This window comes from Sapajus apella, unplaced genomic scaffold (genome assembly GCF_009761245.1).
Source record: "Sapajus apella isolate SASKATOON/1434 unplaced genomic scaffold, GSC_monkey_1.0 scaffold45, whole genome shotgun sequence".
NCBI classification, from domain to species: Eukaryota; Metazoa; Chordata; class Mammalia; order Primates; family Cebidae; genus Sapajus; species Sapajus apella.
The window spans coordinates 16,224,562-16,246,972 of record NW_022436985.1 but is presented as its reverse complement, the minus strand read 5'-3'; the positions used below and the strand labels follow the sequence as shown (position 1 = coordinate 16,246,972).

At 38.6% G+C, this 22,411-nt stretch overlaps 1 protein-coding gene across 3 annotated transcripts in view; it reads right to left on the bottom strand.

Annotated features, from left to right (window-relative positions):
* The window catches only part of RASGEF1B (RasGEF domain family member 1B), a 630,294-nt gene that overhangs the window by 155,423 nt on the left and 452,460 nt on the right, over positions 1 to 22,411 (bottom strand). For 2 of the 3 annotated variants that reach the window (XM_032239801.1, XM_032239802.1), the window contains exon 4: positions 17,011 to 17,094. The exons of the other annotated variant lie outside the window; for it this stretch is intronic. In XM_032239801.1, the coding sequence (XP_032095692.1) occupies positions 17,011 to 17,094 (84 nt within the window). The remainder of the gene's footprint in view (positions 1 to 17,010; positions 17,095 to 22,411) is intronic. 3 annotated transcript variants of the gene reach the window in all.

The following is a 22,411-nucleotide window of genomic DNA, read 5'->3' as shown; positions in this document are numbered from 1 at the left end:
CTTAATCCAATCATCCATTGTTTTATTCAAGCCTCCCATCTTCCCCTGAAAGAGCTAGGTAGGAAGATTAAAATAATTTAAGAATAAATCTATCTTAGAAAGCCATCTCAGAGTTTGCCTATTCACAGAAAGTCCTGAGAACAGTATCTTAATTTATCACATATAGGGAGTTCTTCTGATCATTAAAAACATCCCATATGTATGGGATTTAGAAAAGAAAAAACAACTTCTCAGAGAATTCTTGGAGTACTATATACCAGTACCAATATTCCTGGAGTACTATATTTTAGAGTGGCTCCAGAATTGAATACCCGCACAACAGCCAATAATGCCTCTGGGGAACCCAAAGAGCCAAACATGAGTTAGGAGTTCCTCTTGGAAACAGCTTCTACCATATAGAGCCCTCACCCTACTGTTATGCTGGTCTCCATTCTAAAGCAGTTATGTCCACTTTGGTCACTCAGGGTGATTTGGAGCCAACCACTACATAAAGCAACTCAACTCAAGTGTGACCATACTTGTTGAAGTTTAAAAAAAAAATCTGTATTATAAAATATAATGCATTTACCTAAAAGGGCATAAAATCTGTACGTACAGTTTAATAAGTAGTTATAAAGGAACACCCATATGGCTATCAACCAAATTAAGAACATTGTCAACACCCCTAGAAACACCCTGTGAAGCCCTTTCTTGTCACAATCCACTCCCTGAGTTCATTTGAAACACCACCTCCCCGACCCAGCAGAGATTCTTGGCTGGGATTTTATCACCACTGAAGAAGTGTTAGAAAGACTTTCCCAAAATAGTCCTTACTGTACAGCACATGACACTTTTTTGGCATTTAATAAGAAGGCTGCTACTATTTTCAAAAATGTCTCATTGATCATTCTCCAGGACATAATAGGCATAGATGTTCTGGAGGACAGCTTGCTTTAGCAGTTTTAAATAATTGAGCTTGCTTTTAAATGATTATTTCTAAAAGGATATTTTAAACAATTTACTTTTCCTTTTCTGAATTCTGTTTATATCACTTAGCTATTGGATGCTTAGCATTTTTTAATCAATCTGCATGTATATGTGTATGTGTGTAAAAACAGATGTTAATTCTTTGTCTGCCACATTTGTAACTAATATTTTCCCTAGCTTGCTGTTTAAGAAGGCATAGAAGTTATTAATGTCATTTAAATAAAATATGTTAACCTTTTTCTTTGTGATTTTTTCCAATGACTGAAATAATTTGAATGGACATTTCCAAACATATACAAAAGTAGTGGGAATATTATAATAAACCCACATGTCTCACTAGTTGACACAATAATTATCAACACTCTGCAATTCTTGTTTCATCAGTTCTATCCCCTTTCCCCAGGGTTCATTTGCTAAAGCATTTTAAAGTAAATCTCAGATATAATGTCATGTCACATATAAATACTTCAGAATATGTCTCTAGTGGATAAGATCTTTTAAAATACAATAAACACACTCACATTAATTCCTTCATGTCTGATATCCAATCAGACTCAGTTTTTCCTGATTTTTAAAAAATGTCATTTTAGAATTGGATTTTTGAATCCTGATTCAAACAGGATCCATGTGCTATATTTGGTTGGTATGTTATTTAAGTCCTCCCTCCTTTTTCCATTACAGGCCATTTATCTGTTGACAAAACTGGGTCATTTGTCCTAATGAATATCCCACTTTCTGGGTTTGGATGATTGTACCCTTGTAATGTCATTACTATATTCCTTTATCACTAAATTTTCAATCAAGTGGTAGTCAGATTTACAGATCTGATAAATTTCAGGTTGAATATGTTTAGGCAGAATACATCATAGGTGGTGCCATAAACTTCCTTCTGCATCATGTCATGAAACACGTAATTTCTGAGTGTCCCACTTTCAGCAACATTAAAATTAATTTCAGGTATTGTTACCCTGATGTATTCTTTATAAAATTCCCAAAGAGCTAATGGTTTTAACAGTCATTGATAACTGTTGCAGAGATCCATTAGCACACTAGGGCTCCAACATTTTTTTTAAATTATACTTTGGGCTCTGGGGTACATGTGCACATCCTGCATCCTGCAGGGTTGTTCCAAGGTACATAAATGCCATGGTGGTTTGCTGTCTCCATCCCTGCTTCACCCCCCACCACATCAGGCATTTCTCCAGGTGTTATTCCTTCTCAACCTCCTTGCCTCCTGCTGTCCCTCTCCTCCGCTCCCCTCCACCCCCTCACCTAGCCCAGTGAGTGTTGTTCTCATTGTTCATCACCTGCCTATGAATGAAAACATGCGGTGTTTGGTTTTCTTTTCTTTTGTCAGTTTGCTGAGAATGATGGTTTCCAGATACAACCATGTCTCTACAAAGGACACAAATTCTGTTTTTTATGGCTGCATAGTATTCCATGGTGTATATGTGCCACATTTTCTTTGTCCAGTCTATCATTGATGGGCATTTGGGTTGGTTCCAGGTCTTTGCTATCATAAACAGTGCCGCAACGAACATACGTGTGCATGTGTCTTTATAAGAGAACGATTTATAATCCTTTGGATATATACCCAATAATGGGATTGCTGGGTTGAATGGAATTTCTATTTCTAGATCCTTGATGAATTCCCACACTGGCTTTCACAGTGGTTGAACTACTTTACACTCCCATTAACAGTGTAAAAGTGTTCCTATTTCTCCACATCCTCTCCAGCATCTGTTGTCTCCAGATTTTTTAATGATCGCCATTCTAACTGGCATGAGATGGTATCTCAATGTGGTTTTGATTTGCATTTCTCTAATGACCAATGATGGTGTGGCTCCAACATTTTTAAGCTAAGAAAGTCTTATTCTATTAAAATATCAGATCATTAAACAATCACTAGTATTTTTTTCCAGAATTTTACTTATTTATTTATTAACATTCAATTCTTGGAATTCATTTGGTGTACAAGGGAAGTTAAGATTTAATTTGATGTCTTCTGGAAAGGATGTGTCCTAGGAAGGTCTAAAGACAAGTAATCAAATTGGCCTTTATCACACCATCCATCTAGTGATGGAATTCTAACTAGCTATAGTGTTTTTCTAGGGGGAATCCTAAACTGTTTTCTAAGCATTTAAAAATTTTCCCAATGCTCTCAGCCTTCTGGCATTAGAACATTGAGTAGAAAGAGGTTTCATTATTTACAGAGACCCTACACTAAGACTCAGTTTTAGTGAATATCTGAGAAGGTTGGGTGTCTGTTGTGTTCTCTTACAGTGAGTAGGACTTCTATACCAGAATGGAAAACTAACACTTTTGTGATTACTCAGGGTTTTGTTGAATCACTAAGTTTTTGAAACTTGAAACTGTCAGCTTTTTATTTTTGCAAACCATCATTTTGCCATGGAGGGAAATAACCTTGAAAAATCTGTCCACATGACATACAACTCAAATTTAAGCAGAAGTAGTTACATTTCCTTTTCCCCTTCTTTAAGAAAAGGAACACATTCAATTCTTTCCAAATGTTGGCACTTCATGTCTACTCCCTAGGTTGATCAAAATAAAACTTATTTTGAAAGCAATTATTTGGGCCATTTCTTTTCTACCTCAGGGAAAAACAGTATCAGATGTTCGGTTTCAATCAAAAAAAAAAAAAAAACTGTAAGGCTTAAGAATGGTTTTCCTGGCTCCAAAAATTTCCATTCAAATTAATGCTAGGTTAGTCTTGCAAAAATTTTAATCACATTATGTTTTTGCTCAAGAACTATCTATAGTTCACTACTTACCAAATCAGACTGAAATTCATGTTCTCTCCCTGTGGATCCCTTACCACTCACTTAGCCATACTTTCTTCTCCCACTCATTTTTCAGTTAACTCTCTAATCTTGTCACTCTAGTCCATTCTCTGATCCTGTGTGCTTTTACACTTGCCAATCCCTAACCTAAACACCTTTCTTCCAATTCAGATTTTAGCCTTTTAAAAAATCTAGACCAAGTTTAATCTCATCTAGAAGCATTTTCCTGATGGTGGCTCTTGCAGATCTTTCTGTCCTTTGAATTATGCCTCTTAGAAACAGAACGTTACCATTAACATTCTGTTACATTTTTTTCTTTTATTGTTACAGTGTATTGGTAAAGGTTGTCTAACTAGATTGTATATGCAAAAGTGATATGATATAGGACTTTATTTTTAGACATTATTAAATTGAAATTGCTATGAAGTTTTAAAGGGGTAATTTTGATGGTATGCTTATCAAATCCATGAATGACATGATTCTAAGAGGGTGGCAGATTTCAAAAATGGCAATCTTCCATGTCTTCCTATGTGTAGGACATTTGAAAGTGATTTTTGCATATTCTTCCATCAAGAGATAGAGTTTATTTTTCCAGCCTTGAATGTTGCTGGCCTTGAGATTTGTTTTGGCCAATAGAATGTGGGGCAGGTGATGATGTTCCTATCCTGAGCTGAGGACTCAAGGGGCCTTCTTATTTCATTTGCTGTAATGGGATCCCTCCCTTTCCCAGGCTAGCCTGTTGGAGGATGGAGGATGAAAGGTCATGTAGAGCTGAGACTAGCCATCCTGGCTAAGGTTCTTCTAAATTAGCTCCCATCTGACTACAGATGCATGAGTAAGCCCAGTTAAGTCTAAAAGAACCATTGAGCTGAGGCCAAACTAACTGCTGACACATAGAATTAGAAGCAAAGGGCCGGGCGTGGTGGCTCAAGCCTGTAATCCCAGCACTTTGGGAGGCCGAGGCGGGTGGATCACGAGGTCAAGAGATCGAGACCATCCTGGTCAACATGGTGAAACCCCGTCTCTACTAAAAATACAAAAAATTAGCTGGGCATGGTGGCGCGTGCCTGTAATCCCAGCTACTCAGGAGGCTGAGGCAGGAGAATTGCCTGGACCCAGGAGGCGGAGGTTGCGGTGAGCCGAGATCGTGCCATTGCACTCCAGCCTGGGTAACATGAGTGAAACTCCGTCTCAAAAAAAAAAAAAAAAAAAAATGAATTAGTAGCAAAGTTGCGATTTTAAAATTCACTAAGTCTTGGGTGGCTTAATATATGGCAAATGTTGATTGATACAAAGGGAATATAAAAATGTCACAAGGCAGAACCTCAATCCCAAAAGATTTCAGCATTCTAGAATAACAAACCAAACAATTAAGACAAAATTAACTGTGATAAGTGCAAAACTCTAAATTCAAATTAAAAAATCAACTTGTGAATACAGGAAAGCAGAGCTAGAGCTTACCAACATATATGCAAAACATTTAGTCACTTTGATTGACCACAAGCATCTGACTCAACCTTGTGTTTCCATTCTTCCAACAAAGCTAATTCTACATAAAAATTAATTTTATTTAGCGTTAATTGTATAAGAGGCTAAAATAGAGTCAGTCCAGAGGGCACTTATCATGATGGTGAAGGGTCTAGAAACCATCTTACATAAGGAAAATTGGAAGGCAATGAACTGTAAATTCAGTAGAAAGACTGAAAGGGTCTAGTGGGTTAGATAGCTACCTTCAACTAATTTAAGGGTTGCCATGTGGAAAAGAGATTGGACATGTTTAGTGTCAACCCACCAAAAATTATGACCCATGAATAGAAGCTATAAGAAGGCAAGCTTAAGGTCAACATAGGAAGGAAGTTGAATTAGAGAGGCCACATTTGCAGACTGTTTATGAATGAAGACCATGTAGTCAAAACCAGGTCCTCTATTTACCGGCTTTATGTTGTTGGGTAAGCTGCCCAGCCTTGCTAAGTATCAGTTTTATCCTTTATAAAATAGAATTAATAACTGTACCACTTTGTAAGGTTGTGATAAAGATTAAATAGGAGTTTTTAAGATGTACTTAACTTGGGGTCTGACACATAATAAGCAGTCAATAAATTTTATTATTATTCATAATAAGATCTGTATAAATGTAAAATAAGCTGCCTCATAAGGCAGAAAGTTCCCTATCACTGTAGGTATTTGCAAGAGGATTGGCAGATGTTTGTAGAACAGATTTAAGCAACAGATGGGGAGCTACAGTAGGTGGCATTTAAATGACCTTCCAGCACAGAATAAGTCTGTCTGTATCCCTTAAGAATGGAATAACTTCTTTAGTATGTTTCAGAATACCTAGCCCTATTGATCAAATGATATTCATCTAATACATTTGATAAAACTTTGTTGGTTATATCATTATAAATGTGGTTTCCCCATAGTAAGAGTTGTTCCATGCTGAAATTAAAGTATGTGAGGTTTTTGATTTGTTCGTATCTCATATCCTCTAGAAGTATATCATTAAAATTTGTTTTGATAATTATCAGTTTTGACTAAAACCAAAAGCTACAAATTTTAATGCAATAAGCTCTTCTTTGCATGATGTTTAAATTCATAGATGCAAAGCTCTTATCTTTTTACACTTGGCTTTCCCCTATCAGAATGCCTAACTATAAGCAGGTCAGATATTTTCAAGGTACAGGAAGCTTAGGTTTCTTCTGTGATTGGTCTCATATCAAAAGTCCAAGCTGGAGTCAGTAACCATTTTTCCTTCTCTTTAAACATGCAGCATCTGGAAGTGCTAATCACATTTATCACTCTTGCCTACTAAAGGCACAACAGGCAGTTCAAACTCCCACTGCAATTCTCTTTAATGAAATAGATGGGGTAGAATCATCTAAATTGTTTAATATGCCTGTCTTCCTCTATTATCTCATTGCTACCAGTTAATAGAGAGGAATTCACACTGGCCAAGGCTTGAGTCTTTATGGTGTCAACTGATAAAAATCTTTCCTTTCCTAAGATGAGTTTCAGCATAGTAATAGGCATTAATCATCTGTAAGGAAAATAAGTGTTTCATTTTCCTCATTAATGAAGTTAAGACTCTGGTACTCTGGCTGAAGAATGCAAAAACATGTAAGTGAGAAGAAGAGTTCTGAATTCTAGGTTTGAATGAGCTCTGCATTCTGAGTATGTAGTCACGTGAATAGGCAAGGTATTCATAGGCACAGCAGGATTTCTGGACCATACTGTGCCTAGCATGTGCCACACATTCAAGACAAAGATTAGAGACACACTCATCACTCAGAGGAGACAATCACATGCTATTTCAACCTAGTGAGAGCAATGCTGTAATAAAAGAAAGTGCAAGGTACAGTTTTAACCCAGAATAGAGGTTCTAGCAGTGGAGGAAAAGGAGTGGAAGTGAATTGTAAGATAGATTTTTTTTTAAAGAGAAAGGAAATAGGCAAGAACAAGCAGAAGGAGCAGGATGAACAATGGCACCAAGTTGCAAAGTTGAGAGTGGGGTACAGTATTGGAGGGAATGGGCAATGGGCACTGAGGCCAGAGGGGTAGATACATCCCACATGCCTCCCTCTACCATCCAGTGATGCAGGCCAACTCAGTAGCCAATGTGATGCCATTCCACATCTTAGTGGAGAAATTAAGTTGATCATATTTACAACTTGAATGCAGTGTCTGGATGAAAGATGATGAACGCTGTAAATTCTTCATGAGGAAGAAGAGAGCAAGATGTTAAGGACCTAGCACCATCTAAATTTGGTGACTGACTGAATGCATGAGAAGGAGGAATTGTGGATGACACCCAGACACCTGGGCTGAATTGCTGGGTACAAGATAGGACCATTTACTAAGGGAGAAACGGAACATTTGTAAAGCAGGAGAAGCAGAAGGGAAAGAGAAGCTAACTAGTTTAGTTCTGAACATGTTGAGTAAATGAACCAACAGAATAAAGACAACTGCTCAAAGAGAGGGAGTTGATTTAAAAAAAAACAAAGTGCACAAGGGATGGAACACTGAGTCACGCAAAACTGAAGGTATTGTTGTAAGAGAAAACGAGGTCAGACAATAATTAGAATAGTCTGCTCTCATAAAAGCCAAGAAAGGAACAACTTTCAAGAAGAGAGCAATTGAATCAAATGTTGTGAAGATCAAGTCAGAGAAGAATTGGAATGTATTCTTTGGGTTTGGCACTTAGAGGTTTCCTACTGATTCTGACAAGATCAGTTTCACTGGTGCTGTGAATGAAGGAAACAACTTCCTCTCACAAAGCATGAGAACATTTTTATTTTCTCCTTTCTCTCTCTTTCTTCTTCTTCTTCTTCCTCCTCTTCCCCCTCCCCTCCCCCTGCCCCTCCCCCCTCCTCCTCTTTCTTCTTCTTCTTTCTTCTTTCTCCTTCTCCTTCTCCTCCTCCCCCTCCTCCTCATTTCCTTTCTTTTCCTTCTTTCTTTCTTTTTCTTTCTTTCTCTTCCTTTCTTTCTTTCTTTCTCTCTCTCTCTCTCTCCCCCTCCCTCCCTCCCTTCCCTTCCTTCCTTCTTTCCCTTCTTTCCTTCCTTCCTTCCTTCCCTCTTTCCCTTCCTTCCTTCCTTCCTTTCTTCCTTTCTTTCTTTTCTTTGTTTTCTTCTTCTGAGATGGGGTCTCACCATGTTGCCCAGACTCTGGAGTGTAGTGGCTGCTTTCAAACGATCCTCCCGCCCCAGCCTCCTGAACAGCTGGGATTACAGGCACACATCACAGGACTCAGGTTCTATTTTGTTTTAATCTCAACGTAACGTCTCTTACGGCTGATTCCTTTAGAAACTCCTTAGTGTAAAAATTGTAGTTTCTGACTTTTGCAAATGAATAGAGCCTTATTTATTTATTTATTTATTTATTTTTTAAAGATGGGGTTTCCCCATGATGGCCAGGCTGGTCTTGAACTCCTGACCTCAGGTGATCCATTCACCTTGGCCACCCAAAGTGCTGGGATTACAGGCATTGAGCCACCGCGCCTGGCCTGAATAGAGCCTTTAAGACTTATCATTCTGTAAGCAACTCTCTTTTAAGGTAAAGTTAAATTTTCCAGTAAGGAATTCATTAGAGAGATTTTAGAAGACATGTAATACAAAGCAACCTGAACCCAGTTAATCAGAAAACATAGAGCTCAGACTTGTCAGTTTGAGAGTTTCTTTCCACACCTTACTGGAGAAATTAAGTTGATCATATTTACAATTTGTATGCAGTGTCCAGATGAGAGATAATGGTGGCTGCAAATTCGTAATGAAGAAGAAGATAGCAAGATGTTAAGGACCCAGCACCATCTAAATTTAGTGGCTGCCTAAATGCATTTTCTTTCCTTTTTCTGCCACTCCCTCTCCTTAACAAGCTGCTACTAAGTGGAAAGAATTGTGCTTGGTGCTTTGGGGACATTAATGAACAGGGCATGATCCTTCCCTACCTCAGCCCCTAGTCAAGGAGATTACAAGCTAGTGCGAAAAACAGATGTGCAATCAACCAATCTTGAAATAAGGTGGGCTGAAATAAATGTTCACAGTAGTGCAAGCAAAGTTCTATGAGGGCCCAGATGTAATCCCCCGTCTTTTATGAAATACAGGAAGTGACCTTTAAAAACACAGACACAACTGGGGAGTTCGTTGCTCCACTAATTATCTCCCTACTGTTCAGACCATAAACTTTTATGCGATCTGCTCTCTGTTCACCTCATTTGTACTCGTTTATTTTAACAGGCATCCAAACTGCCTATATGCAAAAACTTTACAGGCATTAATGGTGAGTGGAGATTTTAGCTGCAACCTTGACTTTATTGTGATCCTTTCATTAAACTGAACTTTAATGATATTTAATAATATCACTTTGAGTCTTTTCATTGAGAGTCTTAAAGCTCTGAAAACTAAATGCATAACCTCATGGATTAGGTGAATACTAAGTCTTCTTCTCCCAGGGGAGATAAACTGGGACACCTAAATATATGAAATGGCTTCTGAAGAATACTATTTTGATCTGAGTAACCTCATGGTGACATCTTTGCAGCTCATACCCCTTTTAAAGTTCTTTGTAAAGCAACTGCTTTTAAAGGATCAGCCTAAGGCTGCATGCTCACACATTATTTCCCATTTGTGCACCATTGCTATTTATAACTGGGGCCTTTAGAAAATGAAAATCTAAGGTTGGTTAACTGTAGCCAAAGTGACCCATAACATAAGCCAGGTCATACTTTTTTGGGCATCATTCTGTGTCCTCTCAGGAAACTTTGATTATATTTCAACTAGCAATAGGAAAGAGATTGTCCAAATTAAAAAAAAAACCTCTGGCAGGTGGGTAAGACATAGGTTCTTGAGTCAGCATGCCTGGGTCTGAATGCCCACTTACCATTTATTAGCTATGTGACTTTGAACAAGTTGCTTATCAGCTAGGCTTCATTTGTAAGATGATTAAATGAGATACTGCTTATAAAGAACTTATCTTAGTGTTTGGCACAGAGTCCTCAAACAATGGTAATTGTTGTAATAATTATTATTGCTGTTTTTATACCAAATTGCCCTGGAATACAGTTTGTAGCACACTGTCTCACACATGGTAGGTATTCAATATCTGTTTATTTCTTAGTGGATGCTTGGCTAGCTTTTAGCTGAGAGTGCAATATTTCCAAGGAGTGCTTCCTTTGGCTTTCTCAAGGGTACTGGGAAGATAACAAAAGGAACTCAAGGGCAAGGAGATTGGGCAGGTAGCAAAACTGCCTTAATTCTATATTAATCCTCCTGATAATTCAGTGGTGCAGCCTCGCAGAGCTCAATGATATATATTTTTTCCTATCTATGTGAAAAGAGGGTATAAGCATCCTATGGCAGCCTTAGGTCATGTTTTTTTTTCGCTTTCTCAGGTGGCACAAATTAAGGTTTCTTTTTTCTTCAGTAATAAACCAGGCTGTCTACTTAGCATTTTTCCATCAGAAGTTCCACTTGGTATATTTAAGCTGGGTTTTGGAAGAGACATTAGGGTGGTGTTAATGGACAGTATCAGGACATTTCAACAAGGAAAGAATAAACAATATCTCTGTAATACAAATGTGACTCTGTGCCCTTTGATAGTAGCATATTCCATATCAGCAAGGATCTGGGGATGGTGTATGTTGTGTTTGTGTGTGTATGCTGTTAACAAAACATTTATTAATATTTGAACATGAGTATATGGTGATGTGTGTGTACATTTAGTCCATACATGTCATACTATACGTTTTAACCTTTATGGAGAAGCAGTAAAGCAGATCAGAAGAATAAGAATGATATTTGTTTCTCATGTTTACTGTTTCTCAATTTTATAGGGAGGAGGCATCTATATACTTCTAAAATTAATCAATTTATAAGCCTAATAAATACTCCACAAATATTAGTTGTTCACATTTCATTTATTTTCTGTGGCTTTTGAGGGCCAATATTAAATATTTTTATCCTTATAGGAGGACATAAAATGAACTGCCACTGGCTTAAGCTCATTTGCTAAATTTTATTACAACTCTTCTGAGTTTAGTGAGTCTATTTATAGTGCCGTCTTGCCTGTTAGGAATGTTAGGGTGGATAAACTTCTCACCTTTAAGCATCAGACTGCATTTTTTTACCCAGTTGAACTCTTACGGATGGAACTAATGCAGTAAACTTCAGTCTAGGTTGTGTTTGGTTGGTAGTGGTAGTGAGAACCCAGGACTCTAAATTTAAGAGAACTATTTTCTCCCCTCTGACTATTTAATATTTATAACATAGTACTCATAATACTGATTTTAAAAGATCTTTGTCTTTAGTCAAAATAGTAAGCTACTAACATAGACTACTACTTCAACAACCATTATGAACGAGGATAAGACGATGAAAAGACCTAACTAAATAACAAACTAAAATTGGGCATTCATTTCACCATCAATAGACAGGCACTACCTGCCTACTATGTACATTTCATGGTAGAGGATCCAAACCTGTTTCAGATAATGAAAGAGTAGAATATCATGTGAAATACAGACATGAAGATATTTGTGAATATCTCCAAACTAATGACACCTCCTACATACAGTAATTATCAATGGAAAAATTATTTGATAGACAATGGACTCCACTACAGTGGACATACAGTAAGTATCAATAGAAACATTATTTGATAGACAATGGACTCTTGAGTTTGAGTAGTTTCAGTAGAATCTGTTTGCCTCAGTTCTAAAGGGAATTTATTTGAGACTAGATACCTGGGTATACTACCTTCAGAACTCAAAGACAGGGTTCTCTGCTAAGCAGAGTCCTGCTCACCACCATGTCCTTCAAGCCAGAAGTTAGCTTCTTTGTCTCTTCTGAATTTGGGAAGTGGGTGCGAACAAGTTAGCATCTCCATTCCTTTAGCTGGTAGTTACTGTACCAGTTTCTCTCAGTGACTTCCCACAGAGCAGGCAGCCTACTCTCTGCTCTGTGTAACTGTGCAATAAGATATTATCGCTGCCACAGTAATAATGACCAAAATAGTAGTGGTGTAAACCAAACAGAAGTGGATTTCTGTCTTAGGCAATTATAGACAGAGCACAGGCAGCCAAAGGTTCTGTGGAATCAGAGATCCCAGCTTTTCAATGTTGTCTCTTTGCCCTCCTCTCTTGGTCTCAGGTGGCCAGTCTAGCTTCTGTTATCAGATCTGTATTCCAGCTGACAAGAGGGGCAGGGCTTTCTTATAAAGGCCATGACTTATAAATTACATACATCATGTCCACTCACATCCCATTGGACATAATCTAGCCATATAGCCACATCTAGCTGCAAGGGAGGCTGAAAAAAATGTGCTTTTTACTTGTGTGGACATATGCCCAACTGAAACTTCCATTATTTTAGAAGAAAAAAATAGACTATTTAACTGGAAGGTTTTCTTCACCTCATTACAAAAAGCCCCAGAAGAAAATTACTTCACTTAATACATTTTGCCTCAGTGACCAGAAGCTAAATGTATAGAGAAAGAGGTCCGGCCAAATCAGGGGTACTCACGCAGAAAAACTAAGATCATGTTTTTCTACATTATAGTAATTGTAATGGCTTGCTTTGCTAAGAATCATAATCTTCCAATTATTCTACACACAAGTTTCAGTATTTTTTGGAAGCAGCAGTAGTCTATACTCTAGTTTTTGAGTTGACTTTTCCATCTTCTTGGGTCACTGACAGCCCTTAATAATGAATATTATGTCCTAAGGCACCAGTAGAATTAATGATGTCCATCCAGATCTAGCCATAATGCAATCATATAACATTCAGTGATTTTGAATAGTCCTGTGACTTACAGGACAACTCTTTAAATGGTCCCCATTAGTTAAGCTATTCATTCCTTTGCTAGGAAAAATTGTGCAGTGGTAACGGAAGCTAAAGATTAATCTATGAAAATGATGCTTCTATTTTTTTCTTCCCACGGATGCCTCCCAACTTTGAAATAAAGCAGCACTATGTTTTGTTTACGCAAAGTTCACCAGTTCCTTTCTTTTTAATCTGTTGTTTATCCAGTTGCTTCCACCTGGCTCCTTCAGTTTCCCTTTCACTCACTCAGAAATACAGAACGCTTAGGGAGTCTTGTTTATTTTCCTAGACACTCTTTCATTTAATAGCACTGCTATCCTTCAAAGCAGTTTATCTCTACATTTCCTTCTGTTCAAATAAAATAATTTTATTTATTACTTTTTTTATTGAGGACAAGTCAATCAGATTAAGCTGTCTTCTAAATTCTTTTGAGAAAGGCAGGTTGGCATTTATGGTCATGGGCTACTCCTTATTCAATCAAAACAGTTCTATCTGCTTGTGTATCTGGAGAAACCTGCACAGTTTGCTGAGGTCATGGCATTTTACTGGGTTGTTTTAACTTGGCATAATATACACAATGCCTCGCCAGTAGCACCAATGAGAATTTAGTGAAGAGCCTGCTAGTTTTTTCTGTTATCCTCTAATGTTACCCATCTCTCTAAATCTCTGCTTTTGTCTTCATCATCATTGTCTAATTCCCTTTCAGTAGTCTACTTTGGATCTTTCATTAATTTATTAAAATCCTGCTTTTCTTTTTTGCATTTATTGTTGGCCTGTTCAGTCTCTTGGAAGTAACATGTTTACTGTCAAATATCTTAATGTTTACTCTGTCTTAATTCATCCTCCACAGTATCTCCTATAAATTACAAAGAAAAGTCTTCTAGTTGTAACATTGTGGGATTTGATGGGATAAGTTCAGCTGGAGATTTCACAACACAGTATTTAGCAGCTGCAAAGGAAAGGAAGACAAAGTTGCCAGGTTATCCCCAGGAAATCCCAAGACACATATTTTTAACATTTGCATTCTTATTTACATAAATTTGTATATTCCATTCAAAAGGCGCTGACTCCAATTATGTAAAATAAAACATTCGATTTCTCTTTATCTGACGGGTAGATAACCACATATTCTAGTCTTGCTTGCCTGTTGCCCAGAGTGATTTCGCTGGTTTCCCCCTCTCTACTCCAAGAGTTTCCCTCCCTTATGCCTACCAAAATCATAACCATTAAGGAAGAGAATTATCATTTAGTTCTAAGATTTGAGTTGGCTCCAAAATATTGTTTTGTATTATGTGTTCACATTGAAATCCTCTGTTTTCCAATTTTGGGTTTTCACAAGACCCTCCCTTCCCCAACAACAAAAAAAATCCTGGCCCCCGATTCAGCTTGGAGAATCACTGTTTGGGTGGTGAAAATCCCATCCTGAGCCAGCTTTCAGACTTACACTCAAAATTTCTTGGTAGTGAGGAAGATAGTTTGGATTCTGGGCAGATTAACCATAGGTTTCAACTATCCACCACAAATGCTGCCTTCCATGGATCCCTATAATTATAGGTTGACTCTGCTTACATTTTGCAGTATCATTTCTCACTTCCAGGTAGCTGAATATCAGAGCTGACTGCAAAATAAATTCATTCGAGTAATTTATAGCAAGTATATTAAGCCCGGAAGCCAGAGCTATGAGAAAAGAGAAAAGAGAGCGAGAGCGTCCTTTGGGAGCGATCTCACTTGACCCAGAAAAGTCCTGGTGACGCCATATGGAAGACCCACCTTCTAACTCTGCCCCAGTGGGGAAGGAAGACCCGAGAATCACATGAAGAGACAATATCACGGAACCATGGATGGTCATACTGTGCTAACTTCACTTCCACCCTCTGAAAAGCATTTCAAAAAGTCACTCTCTAACATTTGTATACTGCTGCTTCTGTTCTTCATCATGCCTAGGAAACCAGTGAGTAAAGTCAGGACCACTTACTGAATTGAAATGAAATTTAGTCAAGCGACTCCTGAGGGGTTCACTGACTTTTGACTTTAGCCTTTGAAATGGCTTCTGTCTCCACAGACAAACTGATGATCTATTTAGAGGCCATATAAACAATGTCAAAATATTTGGAGCTAGAGAGGACAGCCATGGAGGCCGGGCCGTGAACACTGGAATAGTTACCAACACATTCTGTGTACTCAGGGTGTCTTTTGTTGTTGGTTGGTTGGTTTAATCTTTGGGTGAATGGATATTCCTATTACCTGGAACTGATGTCAGCAAAGGGGAATTGCAGGCCTCACCAAACACAAAGTACAGAAACAAAGTCCCAATAAACTTGGGTTGCTCCCCTGCTACACCTGCAAAACATCAGCCCCGCTAAGAGCGATGACAGGAGGCTTCTGCTTCACCCGGGATTTCATACTCCCCATACAGCTGCCTTGGCAGGACTTGTGGCCAAGGCAAAATTACCAGGATTAGCTAGGAAAACTGATTCATTTCCTTTAAAAACTGCAAAAATCCCCCTCTGGTTCTACCCACATATATCTATAAGAACCTTATTTAAAGAATTTTTATTTGTTTGTTTTTGGTTTTTCCTGGCAGTGACGATGTTTCATACTAGATGCTAAATTGTGTGTGGTCCGGAGATGCACTGCAGTAGCAAAAGACAGGAAGGTGGTGGGAATCCCAGAGACACTGTGGTCCTTCTCTTAAGGGATACCTGGAAGGTATGCTTGATCTACTCGCCAGAGTTTGGTTTCTCTTTCTGAAATACAATACCTTCTTCTTCTATTTCTTGAGATAAGTAAATTGGAGATGTAGTCTCTCTAAGCTCACTAGTTAGCTTTTAATTTATTCATGTATTCAATTCATTTGCATAAGTCCTTCAGTGCTTGAATACACAGTGAACAAAATAGGTAAAAATAAATTAAAAAAAAATTCCTTGCTTTTGTGGATTTATATTAAATTATTTAGGTAGGGTGCGGTGGCTCATGCCTATAATCCTAGCACTTTAGAAGGCTGACAGGGGTGGGTTGCCTGAGCTCAGGAGTTGGAGACCAGCCTGAGCAACATGGCAAAACCCCGTCTCTACTAAAAATACAAAAAAATTAGCTGGGTGTGATGGCACATGCCTGTAGCTACTTGGGAGGCCGAGGCACAAGAATTGTTTAAACCTAGGAGGTATAGGTTGCAGTGAACAAAGATCACACCACTGCACTCCAGCCTGGGCAACAGAGTCAGACTCTGTCTCCAAATATATATATATAAATTATTTAATTTTTGTGATAGCCCCATGATCACAAAATAGTGCAGGTACCATTATGATGAGTTTTTATTTCATTGTTTTTTTTTTTATTTTTACAAGGGACTTGCTCAAGTCACACAGTCAGTCAATGGCAGACCTGTGATTTGGGCCCAGGTAGGCTCGCTTTAGGGAGCCCCACACTCATCCCTTAGGGCTCTACACTCCCCAGTGGGACTGATGGCTGTGACTGCAGGTCCAGAACGGGAGCAGTTCAACCATATACCTACAGTTTCTAGAGGCAAAGTCTTTAAGTCCACAAGATAGTTTAAACGACAAATATTGTACAGTTAGTATTGTGGCTGACTTCCACATGAAGATGTCAGTGACTAAATGCACCCTCTTTCTTATAAGTTTCTAAGAAAGAAAGTGAATCAGAGTGGAGAGATCAGAGGGGTGAAGGAGGTTGGGGAGGATGTCATAGGGATAGGTGTGGAGGCAGTTGCTGAGGCCAGCGACTCTTGGATCAGGCTCAACATTTTGCCTGAGAAAGTCCTACTAAGGCCAACCAAATAGTGCAAATTTTGGTTTATATCAGTTACCTATATGAGATCAATTTTATTATTTCACCCAAATAGCTCAAGACAAAAAGAAAATAACAGCCAATTGGCTTGAATCATACTGTCTGATAAAAGTAGGTTCATTCTTACTTTGCCTTTTGGCTTCTCAATCAGAGGGCTTGGAAAGCAAACTGGAGTTATGCTGCTGTATACAGAAGGTTTCCATTGCTGTTCCTGCAAGAAAGGAAACAGAGAGAGGGAAATTTCAGGGATGTGACTGGCTTTCCTGCTGCATGGAGCCATTTTCCTCTTACTCACAACAGTGCTCCTCAAGCATTTAAATTTGATGGCTGTCACTTGAAAATCTTGAGTCAGCATTTTTGCCTGGCTTCCTTAGTTTGCAGCCTGTGCAAATCCATTTAACCTTGTGCAGGCACACCATTTATGATATTTTGAAGGAATTAATACACACATGTTGACATAAATTCAGAATATGTTCACCTCTTAAAGACATCTTCCTAGAACATGGATCAGACTGTGAATCTTCTTAAAAATAACTTTACCAATATATAATTGCATAAAAACAATGACTTGGCTGTGCCTGGTGGCCCATGCATGTAATCCCAGTGCTTTCAGAGGCTGAGGAGGGTAGAAGTCAGGAGTTCAAGACCAGCCTGGTCAAAAACCCTATCTCCACTAAAAATACAAAAATTAGCCAGGTGTGGTGGTGCTGTAATCCCAGCTACTTGGGAGGCTTAAGCAAGAAAATTGCTTGCACCTGGGAGGCAGAGGTTGCAGTGAGTCAAGACTGTGCCACTGCACTCCAGCCTGGGTGACAGAGTGAGACTCCATCTCGGAAAAGAAAGAAAAAAAAAGAAAAAAAATGACCCCATGTAACCCTCTGTTTTCCAAATCTTTAATTCCATATTGGATAATTTCCAGAGTCCTCTACCTGCTATTCAGAGCCTTCTCAAAGAGCCTTTGTTTTTTCAGTTTTGACTCCAACTCTGCCTTATAGTTTACCCTAAATCTCAAGTCACATTGGTCCATGTGATTTTCACAAATGTCTCCAATTTATGCCTTTTTTATGCCGCTCCTGATTCCTAAAATAGACTTTCTGCAATTTTATCTGCCTGTGAATTCCTACTTGTTCTAAAAAGCCCAGCTCAAATTCCCTAGGAAACATTTCACTATTTTCCTCTACTTCTTACTAGAGTCAGAATAAATTTCTCTCTACCAAGTCCCATGGTATTATTATTAGAATGTGCTATAGTTTGAATGTGTCCCCTATAAGTTCTTATGTCAGAAACATAATTGCCATTGCAAAAGTATTAAGAGATGAAGCCTTTAAGAGGTAACTAGGCTATCTGGGCTCTCCCCTCCTAAATAGATTAATGCTGTTATCATGGGGATGTGTTAAGTTATCTTTGGAGCAGGCTCCTGATAAAAGAATAAGTTTAACTTTCATTTTCTCTCTGTCTCCTGTGCTCACTTCTCACCTTCCATCATCGGAGGGCCCTCATCAGATACTGGTGCTATGCTGTTGGACTTTCCAGCCTCCAGAACCATGAGCCAAATAAATAGCTTCTCTGTATAAATTACCTAGTCTGTGGTATTCTGTTATAGCAGCAGAAAATTGACTAAGACAGAGTACTTGTCACGATCTGCTGTGAATGTGAGATACAGAGGACAGAACTCATGCTTTAGTTATCTTGTATCCTTCATATCTAAAACAGGTCTTATACAATGTATGTGCTCTTTTTTTCAATTAATTTTTTCTTTTGTCAGCCAAATCTTTTTCTTCACAGCTTTACTAATTTCTAAAACACCCCACTAGATCCAGCTCTCTCCAACCTCCAGCCCCAATTCTCACTACACACATTTTCACCCACTTTTTTCAGTCTTGGTAAAGAAGACATCAAGAGACTTGTTATTAGTTAAAAAAAATTAATAGTAGGTACCAATAAACCCCATAAAATAAAAATGAACTTCAAAAATTAATCAACAAATATTGACCCATCCCCACCCATACTGTCCATTAATTGGCTGTGTTTCTTGAGTAAAAGGAAGATTTTTTTCCTGTGGACTTAGCAAGGAATGGAGTATGTGACCCTCTGGAATCTCTATCCCTGCTGTTACTAATTATCTTACCCCCTTTCCCTAAGGCAAATTATTTGTACTCTCAACCAGGGTGGCCCTGTCTGCAAATGTGGTTTGTGTTATTTACACACATCTTGCAGGGTATTTTGAGACTAATTGCAAAGATATCTGTGGTTTAGAAAGGCAAAATATAATTCCTGGGGAACAGGCCCTATAGTTTACCCTCAGGAGAAGCCATTCAAACCGCTAACTTCTTCCCAGGGTCTGAAAACAAGGGTTATAGTTGGATTCTGAGAGATGTGGATTCCTGTCCATTAGGAGTTAAAGTGAGACCAGCAACTCATTTCACAGGTCATGTTCCAGCCATCAAAGAGTAATTACCATCAAACCCCACTGGCATAGCTCCCAACAATATCAGTGAATGCATGCATGTAAGTTTCAAAGGATACATTTACCAACTCCCACCTTCCAAAGATAAAAAGATACGTAATGGCACCAGAGAAAAAGCCAAAATATATCAACTTAAGAGTGTAACATTTTAAAAATGAAAATAACTGTTCAGTATTGATGTGAAACATGATTGTTTCAAGGAAGTCAATCTGCAGAGGCAGTAGATGAATCTGAAGAACTCTGCCCTTCACTCAGAGGCTCCTCCAGTTGCTATGGCAACACATAACTAGCTTTCTTAGGGTGTCATGCAGCCTAATTTTCTTTAGACCAAACATTCCCCTGATACATTTATACTGGGTATACCTAAGACCAAAACAACTTAGCAGTTGCAAAGCATAGATTTCTTACCTATAAATTATTTATTTGGTCAGAAAATCTAAGTCTGGGCCACACATAAAAGGGAACTTCTGAAACAGTGGGTTCATATGCAAAACACAGAGCAGTGATGGACATATAGTTATTATTAAATAGCATTTCCCTTTTCCTATCCCCCATCCTCATTTCAGGCTTTTCCCACATGCAGAGTTTTATATGTACTATGTATGCATGTAATATATGTATGCGAGATATGTATGTACACACACACAGTCTGGGTGACTGATGCTTGAAAGTGTTTCACACTAACTCACTATTTGCTGAATGTGGGAGTGTGGGTGCTGAGGATGGACTTGGAATAAGGAGACTGGCAGAGAATTAGAGAAAAGTTGTTGAAGCCTCTGGCAAACCAGCCATCCTCTCCAGATCCCTGGAAAATGAGGGTACTTGACCCCTTATCTTCTTCCCATAATAACTTCAGAGCTACAGAACTCCAAAGAGCTACAGAACTTCTCAGAAAATCTCCACATGAAAGGTATCTGGTGTTAACTTTCCACATTGGAGCCCTAAAAGGAGACCAAAGAAGTTGTTATGGCCTTGAACTGTAATTACCACCTTCAATGTTTATCCTGATGCCTGAAATATAAGAGCAACTTCTGGTGCAAAAGGAAAGAGATAATCTAGGTTTTTAAGGAATAAAGATGTGAGGATCATCTGGCAAGCTCAGCTAGTTGACTAAGCGGTGGGATCAGATCAAGGAGCATCTGCTTAAGGCTGAGTCACCAGGCAGCCCAAACAATCCTAATAATTCTGAGAGAAAGAATGCCTCCTCTCGCAGAAGTCTTAATTTTATATTCCATATAAAACAAGGATGCTCACGTCCATCTAATGCCTGTCCCTCCTCCTCACACTTTGAGGCTAGTAACAGTGTGTTCTGTTTTGAGATGGAAGCAGATTCTACCTTAAAGGTTGCCATTCCCGTCTCTACCCTCGCCCTATCACTCATTATTTAAGGGGCAAAAATAACTGCACCCTGCATTGGTACAGTGCTTTCAACAAACTGGTGACAAAGCACTCTGGTTGCTCCTCAGGCTGCTCAAAGGCTACAAACTGTTTCTGGGGCCTAGGATACGGAGGGAGCTGTGACCTTTCAAATTCTCAGAGGGAAAAGAATAAAAAGAAAGTTGCTAAAGGGGGATATAATGTAGATAATCACCAATGCCCTGGCCCCTGCTCTCTCTGGCCTCTCAACCTGACTGTTGAGACCAACCAATAGGCATTTGGGCTGGCCCCTCCCATCGCAGCTGGAGTTCCTTCCTTGGAAGGGTCAAGTTCACAGACATAAAGCTGAGGTGGCCTTGGGAAGGGAGGAGAACTGGGTGGAGGGCGATTAAATGTTGACTCACTCAGGCTTGACCAGACTTCCTTTTCTACACTCGAAAATTTTGGTGAACTTAAGTAAACTGTGCATACTGCTACATTTTCTTCCTTCCATTTGGGCTATTATCACAGGCTTGCCAGCAGAAAGAAGGTCACAGGGGAGAACAAACTCACAAGCATTCTGGGTTTTCAGTTTTTTTTGGCAGGATCTTGCTAGAGTCTGACATGCTAATGTGTTCTTCAGCACCTCCCTCAGTACCCATTTCCCTTGAATGCTCTGCTAAACTTTTGCATTTAAATTTGTATTTCCTGGATGTTTTACATGCTGATTTTAAAAATGTCCCTTGTGCGGTTACCTTCCTTCCCCATGTTTCATGCATCTTCAGCACCACCTGTGCTCACCACAAGGTTACAATTACAAAGAACATTACAACAAGAAACGCTCCACATTGATGGGACTTCTGAAAGAAGAAGGCACCTTCCCTTCAACATACTCACCAATCTTGGAGTCTTCTGCCAGGCTTTATCCAAATGCATGTGTATTAAGCTAGAACATCACTTTGTATTAACCTCTTGTATCCACTTAGCATCACGTATCACATATTTTGTATTGTTGCATAGGGTCTCTAGAGTTACAATATTTAGTAATCATAAAATGTTCCATCAACATAGACTATAATGTATTTGGTATCTTGGTACATATTTTTATCATTTTCATTTTCTCCCTGTAATTACATATGCTCTTATTTTTGTCTTTTGAGTCATTTATTTAGAATATATTTCTAAAAGTAGGATTACTGGGCCAAAAATATAGATATTTTTATGGCTTTTTATTTACTATCCAATTATTGCTTTTCAAAAGGATTGAACTGGTTTATACAGCTATCTTAAATATATATGCACATATGCTATATATTTATATATACATGTGTACATACATACTATATATGTATATATATTAGAGGTAAAGTACATATTTATGTACTATATATATGTAGTAGAGATATAGTACACAGGTCTGTACACACACACACACCCAACTCTTTTTTGCTTAACAGCAAATCCCTGAGGAACTGCCATCATCAACCTCATATTTATAAGTTAGGACACTAAACACCACAGCGGTTAAATAACTCAGTGTCAGATGACCAATGTCCCTTTTATGGGCTTCACTGGCTTCAAGTGCCTGTGCCCAATATGTTCCTGGTTTCAATGAGTAATTGCTGACTATGTCTCCATCCTGTAATTTCTTCAGCTTGTGTCACAGTGAAACAATGAGCACTGAGTTGGAAATATGTTGGCTCCA